This window comes from Dermacentor andersoni, chromosome 3, assembly GCF_023375885.2.
Source record: "Dermacentor andersoni chromosome 3, qqDerAnde1_hic_scaffold, whole genome shotgun sequence".
Taxonomy (NCBI): domain Eukaryota; kingdom Metazoa; phylum Arthropoda; class Arachnida; order Ixodida; family Ixodidae; genus Dermacentor; species Dermacentor andersoni.
The window spans coordinates 171,040,034-171,058,315 of record NC_092816.1 but is presented as its reverse complement, the minus strand read 5'-3'; the positions used below and the strand labels follow the sequence as shown (position 1 = coordinate 171,058,315).

At 46.3% G+C, this 18,282-nt stretch overlaps 1 protein-coding gene across 1 annotated transcript in view; it reads left to right on the top strand.

The window, feature by feature from the left end:
• LOC126524469 (uncharacterized) overlaps window positions 1-16,832 on the top strand; it is an 83,819-nt gene extending 66,987 nt beyond the window's left edge. The window contains exons 8-9 of the mRNA XM_055067326.2: window positions 9,412-9,606; window positions 16,557-16,832. Coding sequence (XP_054923301.1) covers window positions 9,412-9,606; window positions 16,557-16,736 — 375 coding nt within the window. The 3' untranslated portion in view covers window positions 16,737-16,832. The remainder of the gene's footprint in view (window positions 1-9,411; window positions 9,607-16,556) is intronic.
• The last annotated feature ends 1,450 nt before the right edge of the window (window positions 16,833-18,282 follow it).

Here is an 18,282-nt window from a genome sequence, read left to right as displayed (position 1 = left end):
GAAAAGCAAAAACTGCAGCGCCGTGGTTTTAAAGCGCACCCGTGGTAGAGAAACGGAATGCGATATAAGCGTGCGTAGCCATGATACGCACACGACAAACTGCCTTAATATATTTAGACTTGAGGGAAAGCTTCGTTAGCAAACGATAGCACGGCAATCAGCACTCGAATATAATTATAACCCTAATACTAATTGTAAATATTCATCTCATCTATGGGATCTAATGCGCGCGCTGTTGCTTTGTCTCTGCGTGTAGTAGTTGAGAGAGCCAGTTTAAGGGCGGAGTAGTTGGAAGGCATACTTTCTAGGAAAAATGGCCGCTCAAGGAGAAGAGCCAACTCGAGCGGCTTTAGAGGCTAGGAAAACTGCCTTAAAATATTTAGACTTGAGGGAAAGCTTCGTTAACAAACTATAACACGGCAATCAGCACTCGAATACGACGAGAGAAATTACTGAGACGTGGAAAATTCCCTTGAAAAAAAAAAAATCTGGTTTGCTAGGCAAATGCTTGTATGTATTGAACCTCTTAAAAGATGAGGGGTGAAATATGCGCTCACCGAGAGGGCATCTTCGGCACGAGACATCCCCAAGGCACCTTACAGAGATGTGGAGAGCTTCGCGGCCGGAACGAAGCTTCCCTTCTCCGCCGGCCAAGAGGGGGAAACGCGCTTTCCGATCGCTCAAGGTTGCGCGGACAAAGCCTAACTCTAGCGTCTAGGAAAAGCTTAACCAGGTGCGATGGCGGCACGCATAGCGTGGGAAGCTAGCCGCCAGAATAACTATACCAAGGACTGCTGCTGATGAGGGCGAAATACCTTCGTGTAATTATAATAACCCTAATAGGACTACTTTCGAAAAAAGAAGGAAACGGCCCAGAGGGCTATACTACGAGAGCTATGACTGATAGTTTTCTCTCTCTCTCTCTCTATATATATATATATATATATATTCATCTCATCTATGGGATCGCATGCGCGCGCTGTTTCTTTGTCTCTGCGTGTAGTACAGTGAAGAGAGCCAGTTTAAGGGCGGAGAAGAAGAAAGAAGAGAAAAGCAAAAACTGCAGCGCCGTGGTTTTAAAGCGCACCCGTGGTAGAGAAACGGAATGCGATATAAGCGTGCGTAGCCATGATACGCACACGACAAACTGCCTTAATATATTTAGACTTGAGGGAAAGCTTCGTTAGCAAACGATAGCACGGCAATCAGCACTCGAATATAATTATAACCCTAATACTAATTGTAAATATTCATCTCATCTATGGGATCTAATGCGCGCGCTGTTGCTTTGTCTCTGCGTGTAGTAGTTGAGAGAGCCAGTTTAAGGGCGGAGTAGTTGGAAGGCATACTTTCTAGGAAAAATGGCCGCTCAAGGAGAAGAGCCAACTCGAGCGGCTTTAGAGGCTAGGAAAACTGCCTTAAAATATTTAGACTTGAGGGAAAGCTTCGTTAACAAACTATAACACGGCAATCAGCACTCGAATACGACGAGAGAAATTACTGAGACGTGGAAAATTCCCTTGAAAAAAAAAAAATCTGGTTTGCTAGGCAAATGCTTGTATGTATTGAACCTCTTAAAAGATGAGGGGTGAAATATGCGCTCACCGAGAGGGCATCTTCGGCACGAGACATCCCCAAGGCACCTTACAGAGATGTGGAGAGCTTCGCGGCCGGAACGAAGCTTCCCTTCTCCGCCGGCCAAGAGGGGGAAACGCGCTTTCCGATCGCTCAAGGTTGCGCGGACAAAGCCTAACTCTAGCGTCTAGGAAAAGCTTAACCAGGTGCGATGGCGGCACGCATAGCGTGGGAAGCTAGCCGCCAGAATAACTATACCAAGGACTGCTGCTGATGAGGGCGAAATACCTTCGTGTAATTATAATAACCCTAATAGGACTACTTTCGAAAAAAGAAGGAAACGGCCCAGAGGGCTATACTACGAGAGCTATGACTGATAGTTTTCTCTCTCTCTCTCTCTATATATATATATATATATGGCTGTAGTGAGTTTCGAATCTACAGCCCCACTCTCAGAGGTTGAGTGTCCTACCCACTGCGCTAAAGCAGCACCTCTTAGATAGCAGGCATGTGTACTGTTTTATGACGTCATCCTACTTGGACTGAAATTTCCATTGCAGAGGCCGGTGTGACGAAAGCGTAAGGCCAAAATCACAGCGGCTTATTCGGTCCCATGTGACGCAAATCGCAATCGCGGGCGCCGACCCTCCTCCTGCGACGACGCTGTTAAATTATGGGGTTTTGCGTGCCAAAACCACTTTCTGATTATGAGGCACGCCGCAGTGGGGGACTCCGGAAATTTGGACCACCTGGGGTTCTTTATCGTGCACCTAAATCTAAGTACACGGGTGTTTTCGCCCCCATCGAAATGCGGCCGCCGTGGCCGGGATTCGATCCCGTGGCCTCGTGCTTAGCGGCCCAACAACATAGCCACTAAGCAACCACGGCGGGTAAGTTCCTGCCGGTATTTGCGTGCATTTTTCCAGGCGAATTAGGCGTCTATTTCAAGGTGCCGCTACTTCTGCAACAAGACGCGATGGCTTATCAAGTTAGCCATCGAGTGTGCGAACTACATACCGCAATGAATTTTCTGCAGTAGCGTGTTTAACATTTTCACTTGGAATGAACAGCATTGTCAATTCGTTTTCGAAGCCTTAATGCACAATAAGCGTCCTTTAAGGTGTTTTATCTTTCTGTTCATATATGTCAGTTTTTTCGTGGACGAAAACCAATTTTCATTCAATATGTTACGCACTGTATGTTCTTACTGCGCCTCTATGGTTCTCACTTTAAAACATAATTCCATATTTCGCTTCAGTGCACTGAATTCTCGTAAGTCCACAGCTAATCAAGTGCGCAGACAGATAACGAGCTGTAAGCCACGTGCAACAAGAGAACATCAATGCTGCTGATTAGTTTGCTATTAAAGGTGCTGCATGAATGCATAAACTGACATAACCATATCCTGTTATTACTGCCGTTATAATTAAAGTATCTTGGAACTTGCACGATATGCCAAGACAGCATGGCATTTGTAATCTCAAGCTTTTTACGAGATTGTGAGCTGCAGGTGCTTGCTGGTTTATTCCGTGTTGTCATTTCATTTATTTATTTATTTGATACTGTCAACTCCTTTCTTTCAGTCATTACAAGGAGGGTGTTGTGAATACATCATACATAATTTTCATTCTATATAACATACAAATTCAATGACGCTGTTGGTAGTTAACAACAACGAAAAAAAAAAACAAGAAGGAAAGAACAGTAGTTATACAAAGAAAAGTCAGCCAAAATGCTCATATCAAAATTTAGTATACATCCTCGCAAAAGAAAGTATCTAACGCATTTTCAAAGTCGGCAGACCCCTCGTTGCTCACAACTGCATTGGGCAACCTGTCCCACATTTCAATCGTATCAGGACAAAAGGAGAAACGAAAAGCATCAGTACGTGTTAAATAAGGTTGGATAGCTCTGCTATTGTTTAGACGATCGCATCTCCTTGCTGGCGGTTGTAGATATAGATCCTTGTTTATTTTTGTTCTCCCACTCATGATTTTGAAAAGAAACTTTAGCCTAAGATTACGTTTCTCCAGAGGCTCTAGTTCACAATATTTCAACAAGTCTGTAACGAACTCCGTGCGTCGGGATTTAGCGCATATGAACCGGACTGCCAGTCTTTGTATTCTTTCTCTTTTTGCCTTCAGGACTTTCTGATGAGGGGACCATACAACATAAGCGTACTCCAAGACTGGTCGTACAAAGGTTTTGTAGGCTGTTAATTTCATGTCCCGTGTAGCACATTCCAGTTTGTTTCTTTAAGAAGTATAGCTTTTCGTTTGCCTTGGAACATATATTATCAATGTGTCAGTGTCATTGCAATGTGTGCATAATACTGACTCCTAAATATTCGAAACAAGCTGCATTATTCAGTATTTTATTGTATTGCACACAAATGATATGTGTGGGCAATACATTAAATACTGCACACACATACCACTTAATGGTATGTGTGTGCAGATTACTTAAAATTCTATTTAGTCTAGCTCGCGCTAAACTCCGACTCAACCAAAATTATATTCAGCCGTGCTTGCTCCGACTGGCATTCACCAAAAATAAGCTCAGCAAGGCTGAGTTGAACTCAGCCTCCCTGGTCGGTCCAAGTCTTAGTGAGCCGACTCTTGAGTGAATTCACTGACCTATGTGTACATTGCGTGCTTAAGCAAACATTGCATAGGAGTCTGTGTTGCATCGGATAAAACTAAGGGCAATTGTGCAAATCGCGGTGAGTTTTATAGAATTTAACTGACTGTTTCATGAAAGGTTCGCCTCATATTCATTACTACAAGTCAATTATATGTGCGTCATATGTTTACTCTATAGGGCTGCCTATCTTCGCCATTACAGAGTGGCCACATTCTGTACATTTCAACTAAAAGTTGAAAAGTTGACTGTGGTGCAATATAACAAAAACACTTAGATCATTCCAAGTAGAACAACCGAAACATGATACAAACTCATGTGCACAATAGGATGCACATGAATCCTAACTATATGTGCGGAATCGCACTTCGGCAGAGTTGGCTGTCACCTTTCGCAAAAAAAAAAAAGGAAAAAGCACAGGCCGGCACTGCAATGAGATCATATAGTCAGGTGACTTGGCGGGTTCACGGGCTACTGGAGAAATGCACATGTAACCTTACAGTTACCGCGAGGTAGCACCTACGGACGCTAGCATAATCCACCGAGGGCCATTCGACCAATGTATGTAGGTGCGTTAAATCGGTACCAGTACTCAGGCACACTTTTATTATGTATATTTTAACGTTTTCTTGTGATCTCCTCAAAACCTCAAAAATGAATAAATAAATAATAATTAAAAGAAAGCTAGGTTTGGATTCTGGAACATGTAAAAGCAAACAGTTTTATTCTATTGTTGCTCATGAAGAAAGCTCGTATAAAAGTTCAGAGGTATTGTCCCAATGCGAAACACTTTTCCTGAGAACAGCATGTAGTACACTGTCGACATTCAAGCGCCTTTACAACAGCAAGAAAAGAAATCTGTCGCGCCCGTTGGGGCATTTGGTTAATGCAGGCATTCAAGCAGGCATAATATTTTGCTAATACAATCCGTTCGGGAGTATGAGATTACATTGTTCCTTGAGGCTTCAATGCACTTTCTTATTTTGGTCGATTGAACTAGTTTAATAACTACATTAATTGAATTAGATTAATGAAAACTAGATTCATCTATTAGCGTGCTGTAACGCTGATGTAGTTACAGGTTAAGTAGAGTCAACAACAAAAGTTAACGGACCACGGCACCTCAGAAAAAGTCCAATTTCCTAGCAGCCTGTAAGAGTAATCAGTAAAACCGAACTTCATAATGTTGTCCGCATACGGTAGTACAGTCTGTAGGAGCGAATACTAGGCTGTGTTGTGAAGCTGCGCGAGTAGGGTTTTCTCGGATCTTGCGTACCGCTAAATTTGTCGTTCAGTGTACAATACGAGCGTAGCATATTGGTGTACTTGCGTTTGTTTTCAGTGAAGGAACCATAGCATTTCTTTGAGATGCATCAGTTTTCGGTAATCTCGGGTTTTCAGCCCCATTTTAAGGCAATGTGCGAAAGAAGGTAGAATCACACGCATGTCAGCGTAATTGGCCGAGAGTTCAGATATCTTTCTACTTTACATTCGCCACTACGAATACAAAATTCTAGCGCTCTATTTTATTATTAAAACGGCCCCTCACCAGGCCCCCTAGCGAATTTTGGATATACGCTGGAAGTTGTTACGTGTCCTTTAGGCAGCGTTCTGCCGCAACCATTCTTCAAATCGGCTCCTTAATAGCCGAGATAGAAATATTTCAGTGCCGCGAACCCATGATTTCAGCAGCCGGGCTCCACTGCCCATCAAGCGCTCACTCCACTGGCCCTGTCTAGCTTATGCAAGCGAAATTTTTCCCCTGCATTCTCACATACCGGAACTCGAGGATCGCTTGACGCATACGTCACAGGCCCCGCCTTCATTATTTTTCTTGTCGCTTTTTTTTTCGGCGTACGCACTTCCGCCGACGGCGTCGCGCGCGAGCTGTTGTCTCGTTCGCGCAGAGCACGATTTTACGCGCTGTGCACAAGGAAACATGACTAGCGGTATATTTGACTGCTACACGAATACTGAGGTAGTGCAATTGGATGGCAGAGGGTGATCACGTGCTGGAACACGGTAGAAAATGGCATAGTTACGGTACCTTCACGTGACCGCACGACCGTTCGCACAAGCAGATGAAGCGGAAGTACATCTCTCATGCTTAGATATGAAGCAAAACAAAAAACACGCAGACATACCGTTTGTGTGTTCTATTAATTCTCTAAACTTCAATGCGTCAATTCAAGCAACAGATCGCACAGATAACAGATGTTGTCTTGAACAATTCTCGAAGTCATGTGTAACCACGAGAGACGTCACACTGCGGACACGACTACGTAGGCGGAGGGGCATGACTACGTCACCGTCCGGCTTGGAGCGCGGCGGCCGCGAGGAGAAGGAAAAACGGCCTTCGGTTTGAAATTTCAGATCTTCCCGCGGCACGTAGCCATGTGGTACTATGCAGACACGATCGTTATCGCGCATTGTATGCTCTGCGCTTGTCAGCTCAAAATGGGCAGACCTGGCGAGGGGCCCTTTAAAGAAACAGAGTATTTCATGTTTGCCGTAGGGCTACGCAGCGGCAATACGAACGGCGCCCCCCTTACTTGGTCTTGGGAATTCGGTATGTATTACGTAAAAAAATATAAACTGCAGTATATTTATTTAAGCTCCTTTGTGCGTTTTTAGTATGGTGACATCTCGATACCCAGAACGAAAAATTACGCGACTCGTCTGTCTGCTAGAATGCTATACTGCTACGTACACAAGTGACAGCAGCTCCCCCAAAAATTGTGGTTTCCGTTTTACCGCATTCTAAGATATTCGAAATGACTTCTAGAGATATTTAAAGTACACGTGTCGTGATGCACGGACCAGGCTAGCGCTAAAATTGGAACTCTCAAAAGGAGTTCCATTCCACATTCAGTAATCACACACATACCACTTGCGGCTTCCATGAGGGGCAGATGCTGCTGCGGTTGGTGCAAGAATATGGTTAGGAGCAGGCACCACTTATGCGCAATCACGAGCGATATACACACATCATTCGTTCAGAAGCTGACGCTAAGCAAGGGTTGCACGAGGGTCTGACTGCGCTGACACCACGACTTCACTGTAGCCATTACTGCATATGCGGTGAAGATGGCTATACTGGCTTGTTGATAGGTCATCTTGTAAGTTATTGTAGCGCACGGAGAACGACACGGAGGTACAAGGCACACGAGACAACACACAGCGCTGAACGACAAGCTACCAGCAGCTGTGAGCATCCGCCATGTCTCCATGCACTGAACATCAGGAACTGCTGTTGCGCACTACACTACAAATTCAAACTTCAAAGCGTTCTTAGATTACATAACACGCGTATTATTTGATCTTATTGAAGACAGGCTGCCATTATCATAACGGACAGTTTATTTCTTTTGTACATACGGCAAATTGTGCGCCTCCTGCCGGAACACCTGGCAGCAAGCAACCCTGCGAATTTTGCCGGCCGCATTCTAGGAATCGCAATAGTGTGAAATGAGCCCTCTGAAAATCGCATTACGACGCGCTCGACTGCACCGATTTATCACGCTCGCTGCCGACGCAGCACGTAAGCCAAGCTTCGTGAGGCACCCGGGCTCCTCTCTCGCGCTTCTTGCCGGACACGCTGTGCCATCTGTCGGCGCTGCCGAGAAATCAGCAGAGGATGACGCGTTTGTAAGCGCTCGCACGCACCGGTGCACCATTCATCTCGAAAGCCACGCGCAGGCTTCGTGGCGGCAGTGCTAGATGGCGCCGGGCGTTCTTAGGGAACCGACAAAGAGCAGTCCTTCTGCAGTGCACGCGTCGTACATAACTCGTTTTGAAGGTCGCAATACGTTGTGGGGCTGTATTGATTCATCGCTAAACGCATTACCGTCGACAGTCATTGTTAGGTGGCCTCCAGGTGGTCGAAAAATATCTGGTGTCCCCGAATACGGCGTGCTTCAGAATCATATCGTGGTTTTTGATCGCAGTGCCCCAGGACTTAATATAAAATAGAAGGTAAGTTAGATCACAGGTTTCGAATTGTAAGACATTTGTAAGACTTCCACTGTAAGAAGTTATGATGCATCTTGCATTAGAATTTCACATACTGTTTCCGCGGGAGGATTAGAATATCTTTTTTTTTTCATACCATAGATAAGTGTATTTGTGACATACAGTGTGGCGAAATTGGCTTGCTGGTAGAGTTTATGACGGTCTACGAGCACCCTGTCGTTGCAGTCCGTGGCCAGCAGAAAAGCCTTGGTAAATTTTCGCACCAGTCTCGTGTAGGCACACCGCACGCAGCAAGCGAAGCACATGAAGACGCAAAACGCTTTGTTTCGTGTTCTCGTGTGTCCCTGTTCGTTGGTGCGCTATATTATACCGCCATCGAACATAAATGTCTACGGACTAGTTATCAATTTCCGGGTCCCGTGTTCTCACGTGTGCGCTGTCAGAGGCTCCTTCGCGTGCTCCCGAAGATAGTATTTTATCAGTTATGCTTCGTTTTTTTTTTTCACTACCAAAGCTTCTTGCACTAGCTGTTTTCTTCAACAAAAATGTGGTGGCCAAATTTCTTTTCCTTACTGTGAAAGTCGAGGCAGAGCCCACCGAGCCGTGCTTATTTAGGCTCGCTGTTCCCATGGAAGGCAGAATTCATGCAGAACTGCACTTTTTTTTTTTCGCTAGCGAAGAGCAGGCGGTCTTTTCAAACGAATGAAGTGTAACGCCCGAGTCTCGAGTGCAGTGCTCTTTACTTCAATGTGCACTATTAGCTAATATATTTCTAACGTTGTCAATTTTTTTCAGAGGAAATCGTTTTAAGAACCTTTCCTTCTTTCACGCTTTCACTATAATTGGATACTTTATATTTTTAGCTCAGAGAGTTTTATCACCCTGGTCGAGTGGCGACAACGGTACTCTCTCGCCTCGTGCATCGAGCGACAAATGAATGCTAATGTGCACAAGCAGACAATACAATGCAATGCAGTCCAGTCAGAAGAAGCCACCAAATAGAGATGCAAGCGGGCTGCAGTATTGTGCCACCACACTCACGGCATGCCGCAGGCCGTCTGCAACCAAAAGTGCAAATTCAAGACAATAGTTTTTCCACCTGTGAGTAAAGGCTTCTACCCTCTGCCGTGTATGCATTCGGTGACGTCAGGTGACGCGTGAAATTGTCGTTATTAAACGTTGGCAGTAGCCCAACCGGAATATTTTGCTGTTTTTAACGTTAAGGTGGCTCCCGAAACGTTCACCGCGGAGGAGGACAGCATGTGGGTGCCCTCGTCCGGACCATCGACGTGGGAGAATTACACACTGCAGCTGGGGAAGACGCACATGGCTGCAGTGTGCCAGCAGGCGCCTCGTTATTACGGCACCGAGGAGGAATGCTTCTTCACGTCGCAAACCGACGACAATGTCACTTTTCGCGTGAGTAGCAGCCGAAGCTTTATCCTGAACTAGGTACTAAATATAGCATACTTGTAGCATCTGAACAACGCAAACATATTCCTACATAAGCGAAGCAGTGTAGATATGACTAATGTTTCTCTTCCCCTACCTGCTTCCTATAGCCGACATTGTCACCTTACTTGGGCGACAAAACTGTCCTCTTTACCTACGGCCTTTACCGCTACCTTCGTTGGTTCTTACCCTCGCTGGTGGGATACCGTAACCGCTATGCACATAGAAGACAGCGAGACCTTATATACATAGCATTTACAAGCATTTAAGTGCACGTCCACATTGGATCGGTCACATCAGAGTGGGCGCAGCCGGAACTGCAGAGGCCCGTTCCTAAGTCTAGAACACTCGTGAAACGCCGGGAGCTCGGTTCTGAAACCTCGATCGCTTCTTCTAAGCTACCTCGCAAGTAATCGCAACGCCACAGTTATCTGATTAGGTCACTGGGATCGGGCATGCGCAAAACCATTTCAGTTTCTCCACTTTTTCCAGGATTCTGCCTGGTAGAAGAAAAAAAAATGCACGGAAGACCGCTGCGTGATATGTTGCAGCTCGAGTAATGCTTCAAAGTTGAGAAATTAGCGCATTAAAGAGCAACGTGGAAACGCGAACCTCTTCCGCTTGCCGTGTCGCACCGTTACTTGGAACGTGCACGGGCAACGTGGTTGCAGGCGCAGGACATTGTGGAGTGCAGAGGCACATTGATGTAACTGGCACCTGAGTGACACATCACGCGCAGTGACCTTTTACTTTGTGTCTCACCACAAGGGCCCGCTGACAGTGGGCACGCCGAATTTCGATGGTGTGTGTCTCGGCGAAATTTTTGTCATCGTAGTCTGCTAGAAGAGGCGGCAAGTATTTTCGCCCCAGAGCTTCGCTGTCAGCAACCCCCAGCCTCGGGTCGCCATCACTTACAATAGGGCCCTAAGCAATAGGAAAAAAACTGTATTGTCGTATTAGGTGAAAAAAATAATTGCCTACTATTTTAAGTGATCAGTTTTGTGCCGGCAAACAAGTGCGCAGTGGCTCTGAGAGGCACAGATATATCAGTCATTTTATTCATTCCCAATGCCACGAGTTTCAGTTTCAACTTTTTTTTTACAGTAATAGCCATACGGATGCTCTTAGCGCATTCACGCCGACGCTGCTGCCACCGCTGGGCTCGTGTCATCCCGAGTACGGAGGGAGGTCTGCAAAACGAGGCAGCGAAGTGGACGCGCCGTTACGTTCGGCTCAGTCGGGTTACTTCGAGTGCGCTATAGCTTGGGCGTCAAGCCAGCAACCTTTCGCTGTTGGCGTGATCGCTGTGCGCATTGAAACTGTCAGCACGCTAGCGTTCCTGCGGAGTTGATGCGTGCATGTACACATGTGAGTGGAACGGATAGTGCATCTCAAGCTGAAGTCACCTAATATTCAGACTGGGCGCTGACTAACGCCGACGCGACAGCTGCGACGCCCATGGCAGCTCTCCTCAGCAACGCCTGCGTTTTGAGAAGCCTGGTTGCTGCCGAGGCGCTGTTCCCTTTGTTACCAGAAGCAGTTGCCTTGCGTGCTGCGTCGCGCAAACATGTCGCACCCGTACACAGATTGAGCACCATCGCAGGAGTTAATGCGCATACACCTGCTATCGCTATCAATGCTATGACCTTTGACTGAAATTACTAGTTTAAAAAAATATTGGCGCTTTTTATGCCTACGTTTATAAATATTTGTGGGAGAGCAGGTGAAGATGCCTTTTTTTCCTTCTCACATTCTCTGCTACATCAAACCAGCAGTCCTAGAGTTCATAAAGCTATACTAACTTTTGAAAAGGCGGCAGCGCTAAAAAGAAAGACACGGACGGAGACAGGACGACACGGACGAGCGCTGAACTTCTAAGAGCATGACTGTGAATGGTTCACGAAAATATACACGTGCTGTCCGAGCCAGGGGTTAACATCTGCGCATGCGTAAATATGCCAGCTCTTTTTCTGCAAGCGTCATAGAGGCCATGCTGATACATCCATCCCCATGTCTAGAGATTCGTTCAAATCCTTGGATTTGCTGGGTAACACGTGTTCTACTCCTCTTGATAACGGAAGTGTTTTGAAGGTTGGGCGAACAGTGCTTGTGTGTCCGGCAATGACTTGCCAGTAAACCCTCAAAACCTTTCCCTTCACGCGCATTTTTTACGTTGTTCGCCTACCATCTAAGACCGTGACGTATGTCGGATTGTTCGCCAGCTGTTCCGGATGGCGACTACTACGTGACGTCCTGTTCACGCACGGTATCGCTGCAGACGACACGGTCCGGAGCATTACGGCTAGCAGAACTTGCCTTCCACTTGTGGATTTGGGCTTCATCAAGCAATCCTTCCGCAGCGGCTTTTCGTAGTCTACATTTGCCCCCTGCAAGAAATTCAGCTAGAAGGTATTACACTGGATGCTACATGTCTTCCAAAGGGCTCTCCGACGCCCATAACTTGTAGTAGCCGCGAAATTCACAGCATGATAACCATCCGCCCGAGCACGCGGGAGCCCTTAGACGCATTCTCGAGTCGCGCCGAGATATTTTCGACTTCGGTAGTCGGCCTTTGGGCCACGCGCCCGTTATCGCTCATCACACATGCACAGACGATACCATCCCCGTTTGCCGGCGCCTCTCTCGAATGTCTGCATCTGAGCGAAGAGTCATCCACCAGGAAGTCAACAAGTCTCTTGCGGAAGACATTATCGAACCATCTTCCATTCCGTGGGCATTCCCTGTTGTTTTAGTTAAGGAGAAGCATGGATCGTGGCGTTATTGTGTGGAATATTGCTACCTCAACAACGCTACGAAGAAAGACGCTTATCCGTTACCATGAATTGATGCCCTTGAGTGTCTGTATGGTGCCGCCTACTTCTCTTCTCTCGACCTTCGACCTGGATATTTGCCAACTGCTGTCGGCCAAATGGGCCGAGAGAAAACGGCTCTTGTAACTCCTGACAGGCTTTGCCAGTTCAAGGTTGTGCCTTTCGGTCTGCGTAATGTCCTAGCTAGGTTCGCTTACGTTTTACACACCCCCAAAGCCTCTCAGCGATCCTTGTCTTGTTCCGCCGTGCCGGGTTTCACTTCAATTCATCTAAGCGCCGTTCTGGCCGTCGCACCATTACGATCCATAGCCATATTGTGGACGCTGCACCTATACAGTTGGCCCAGAAAACATTCGAGCCGTGAAAGACTTTGCCGTGCTCAAGTCTGCCAAAGATGTTCGCATCTTTGTGGGGATCTGCTCGTATTTTCGCTGGTTCGAGAAGCAATTTTCAGTGATAGCGAAACCGCTCACAGATATTCTTAAACAAGATGCACCTTTTACTTGGGGTCCTGCACTAGCCGTGGCTTTATCCGAGTTAAACACACTCCTCAATAGACCTCTCATGTTGGCCCAGTGCGACCCATCAGCTGATACGTAAGTCCGGACTTACGCGAGTGCTTACTGGATAGGCGCTGTATTGGCCCAACTTCAACGTGGAGCGAACTGCGCCATCGCTTATGCCAGCAGGCTGCTGTCTGCATCGGAGCGAAGTTACTCAATTAGAGAACGTGAGTACCTCGCTCTTGTATGGGGAGTTCCAAAATTTCGCCCTTATCTGTTCCGTCCACGGTTCACACTAGTTTCCGACCACTATGCTCTCTGTTGTCTCGCCTCTTTGAAAGATCCTGCAGGCAGCCTCCCACGATGGGCACTGCGCCTGCAAGAGTACACCTACACGGTCGTATAGAACGCAGGGACCCTGTACAATGACACGCATTGTTCTTCCCGCTATCCTGTGGTCGACTGACTCTTCGCCCAATGACTCCCTCGATTGCGTTTTTCCCATTGAGCCATTTGCTTAATGGCTCATTCACACCGGCGACTTGAGGAGGTCGCGTGATCATTTGCAACTCGCGACCAAAAAGCGACCGAAGGCGACTGATGTTCACACCGGCAAAGCCGACTGAGCGCGACCCGCAAGTCGCAATCACGGAGATTATCGATCTGAACGAGGACTCTCGGAATATATGGTGGCGTGCACTTTGTATTTGACGCGACGTGGGACGACACCGGATGTAGACACATGAAAGATCACTTCCGGTGCGCCGCTCATTGGTTTATCAGTTTTGCGACCACGGTCGCTCGACTGAAAAATCGAACAGCGAGCGACTGGCCCAAAATGGTCGCTTTTCGAGAAAAGCGACCATTTGCGACCAACTTGGTCGCGTGACCACTGTCAGTCCCCGGCGTGAACAAGCCTTAACGTCGCCGGCGAGCTGCATCAGGATGTATACTTAAGGAAAATAATCGAGTACCTGCGATCCTCTTCAAGGGACGCCTCTGTGCGCATGTTCACCTTGAAGGATGATGCTTTATATCGACGTAACGTGTACCGTAATGGTACTGACCTTCTCCTAGATCCATTACACCTGCGCTCCACGTTTCTTCGTGTTTCATGACGCTCCAAGCGCTGGCTGCCTTGCTGTAACTCGGACACATGACATCGTGCGCCGTCGCTTCTACTAGCTTGGCCTGGCCCATGCAGTACGGCGTTATGTCGGCGCCTGCGAGCTCCAACTGCGTCTACGCTTACTGTTGGGTAACCTTAGCCCATTGTCATCCCATCTGGCCCATTGTTTGCTGTCGGTTTGGACCTTCTCGCACCCTTTGCTACATCTGCTTCAGGAAACGAATACGTTGCCGTCGCTACCGATTGCGCGACGCTGTACACAAACACACGTGCGTTGGCGACCAGCTATGCTACAGACGTGACCGACTTTCTCCTTCGTGACATAATTTTAGCACACGGCGCCCCACGCCAATTGCTGACTAACTGAGGCACAAGACGCAGCACAAGTTCACCCCCTCATACCATACCAACGCGAATGGCCTCACCGAGCACTTGAATCGGACCTTAAGAGGCATGCTTTCAAATTACGTGTCGGCTCTCTACCGTGATTGGGACCTTGCACTGCGATGCGTACAAGGTCCCGCGACGCGTCAATTTATCCTGCGACGACACTGCTAGATAATCTCCCTTTTATCTTTTGTTCGGAGGCGAAGCAACTTTACCCTTGAAAACATTTCTTCCTTTTCAAGGGCAACTTTACCAATGGCGCGCAACGCCATTGATTACGCGTTACAGATAGCCCGTTGCGGACTTACTCCTTCCTAAAATTACCAGAAGTGCCTTCACGACCAGCGACTCCGCGATGAACGTATTGCTCCACGTGGCCCTAGTGCTACTTTGAACCCCCTCCCGACGTGCGTGCCTTTCTCAAAAGCTCCTTCCTTGCTGCGCGGGCTCATACCGCATCCTTCGACAAGTGGCTGACGTCACGTACGAGATTGTGTGCGCCAGTTCCACCGCATCACATATTCCTTTGACCACCGACGTCGTCCATGTTTCGAGATGTAAGCATCACCGCTCTTCCTCTGATGTGGATGCTTAACGGCGCCGGGCCGGCGCTTATGCCGCCGGGGACTATAGCTACGTGCTATTCGAAAAGATGATGTGGACACTTGGATTTAGTTGGACGTACCCATAAGCGGTCTATGGCTGTTCTGAGGATGACGACGTGTCTTGCTTGATGATGGCTGGCTTCCATGTTGGCCATTGCTTGGTACCCCTTGTAATTACACCGTGAAAAAAGTTCCACGTAACAATATTGAGTTGAAAAAATGACCACGATGGCATCATGTCATTCATACTATTTAGGCCATCACATGCCATGACAAATATGTCATGGCATTTATGTCGTGACGTTTGAGCCATGTTATGTATGCACGTATGTCATGGCGCCCCGTGGCTATTGTGATATATATACAGTTGCAGAAATGACCGCTATGGCATCCTGAAGTACGAGCAAGGCAGACATATAGGCGAGTTGATGAGGCTATATAGATAGATAGATAGATAGATAGATAGATAGATAGATAGATAGATAGATAGATAGATAGATAGATAGATAGATAGATAGATAGATAGATAGATAGATAGATAGATACAAAACACCTGAAGTTCACAAAGTATCTAAACAGGGATAAGGTGCCTCAGAAAGGCTGGCCAACGTTTCGATAGGAGTACATATCTTCGTCAAAGGCGAAAGTCCGCCTATCGAAACGTTGGCCAGCCTTTGTGAGGCACCTTATTCCTGTTTATAAACTTTATACCACAGTGTGCTATTCCATCTGTCAGCCCCTTTCTTGATGTTGGACTGAAGTTCACAAAGAATGCTGTGCATTAAAAGATTCGTTACAATTATTGCAAGGAAACATATGTACTAGAGTGAAACTGCTACACAATACAACCAAGATTAATTGTGCGAAGGCTTTCGCCACAAAACCGAGAAATAGACCTTCGATTAGGACCATTACCCTTTTTTTTTTCTGCATTGCTTCGAAGCCTTGTATTGTTCGCGGGCTTCATATAATTTGGGATAATTTGTTTGGTCGGCAGAGAACACTAACCAGACTTCAGTCGTCGTTTGATGATAAATATTTCGTTAGCTTGGCATACTCGAAAACGCCGAATAGTTTCTTTTCGTCTACAGTTAGGAATAATTAGTGTGGAGTATTGGATTCGTATTTGAAATTTTGACTAATCGTCCAGCCCTAATTAAAACTGTTCGTAGGAGCACACACGTAGTATCGGACATTCCATTATCAAAGACGTCCGGCCAATAGAAAACGGCAGTTTCGAAGAAAAATGTTTGTGAATCCGGCGTCCGCTTTGTAGAAATTATATTCCTGGTACTTTTTTTATGATGCTGTTAGGCTTAGCAGTAATTTTTCTAAGGTTTGAAGGTTGATCAACTTGTCCAAAGCTAAAAATGAACAGTCGGAATTGTCATGTTCCTAGTACTTTAAACACTAGCCCAAGTGCTTCTTCCCACTCAGTGCTCTCGGTTTGTTCTTTCCTCAGATTGCGACCCTGCTTACCCCCTCTGCAGTCAGGGAGCGCATAAAAAGATCCTACGATGAGGGCATGGGCATTGCGCCTGTAATGGTGTACGACATCGACTTGGACGACTTCGAAGGAAGCTGCAGCAACGGCACGCATTTGTCGCCCATCATTGAAGAACTGGCTGTGTCCTCCTATTGACCACCCCAGCGATGCTGGACCTTTGACCAGTCTGCCACGAAATAGTCACTACTGTCTTATCAAACAAAAGCTCCAAATAAATGTATAATCGCCTTAGTTGTCTGAAAGTTGCGCTTCCTTACCTAGAGCCATTACAGTAAGAATACAAATGCTTTTATTAGATATCTTCCTTTAACAAATTAGTCACGAAATATAATTTTGCGCCGAGAAAATAATATAGCTTCTGGATAGACTTTCTGAAACGACTACAATGCCCTTCCAAAGTTGACATAGGAGTGCTCATAACTAGTATTCTTAAGCTCCCTTGCAGGTCCCACCACGAAGAGGTAAGTAGTGAAATCACCTCGGCTCTCCAACTGTGACCGTACATGATGATGACCAGATTAGGAAGTCATTGCGTACTAAGGTTCTTCTTATTTGTATTGTTTGTAACCCTCTCGCCTATTATTGCAGATTTGACGATATATATATACTCATATCAGAAAAAAAGCCAACAAACACTGACACCAAGGACAACATAGGGAATATTACTTGTGCGGAATAAATGAAATAATTGCATTTATTAAGCACAAGTAATTTCCCCTATGTTGTCCTTGGTGTCATTGTTTGTTGGCTTCTTATGATATGACTAATAAATATCGGGCCCCTCGGTCAACCCCCTCTCTTCTCGTTTATTATATATATATATATATATATATATATATATATATATATATATATATATATATAATAAACGAGGAGAGAGGGGGTTGACCGAGGGGCCCGATATTTATTAGTCATATCATAAGAAGCCAACAAACACTGACACCAAGGACAACATAGGGGAAATTACTTGTGCTTAATAAATGCAATTATTTCATTTATTCCGCACAAGTAATATTGCTTTCTTGTGCTGTACTCTACCGTATTTTCTCGACTATAAGTCCCACCCTCACACCCGCCGCGGTGACTTGCGGCTGTGGTGTTGCGCTGCTAAGCACGTGGTCGAAGCATGGAAACCCGGCCGCAGCAGTCGCATTTAGATAGGGACAATGCGCGAAAATGCCCCTGTCCCGTTTTTTTTGGGACACATTGAAATCCCCTAATGGTCAAAATTAATCCGTGGTCCCCCACTATGGCGTGCCTCATAATAAAACCGTGCTTTTGGACCGTGAAAACCCAAAATTCAGTTTGGTCGCCGCCCCATGCACTTTTCGCTACTTTCGAAGAAAGGAATGTTTATATAAGTCCGAGCGTGTATAAAACGCACCCATAATAATTCGGTCGGCATGATGAACCATGATTATGCGCCCTTGTACAGTCGTCGCAATATGTCTTACTTACCCATCTGGAGGCACTAAATTTCGGTAAACAAGATTTTCACTAGCCGTGCTATCAAAGAGAAAAAATTTACTCGCCATCACGGCCCTGTAAAAATGGATGCCTAGTGAAGCTTTCGGAAACCACCACTACAACGGTTGACGAGGGTATGCAATGTTTTATTGCTTTAGAGTAATGATAGTAATCGTAATTTTGAGAGCACGCCTGCGTCCATAGCGGTACTGCA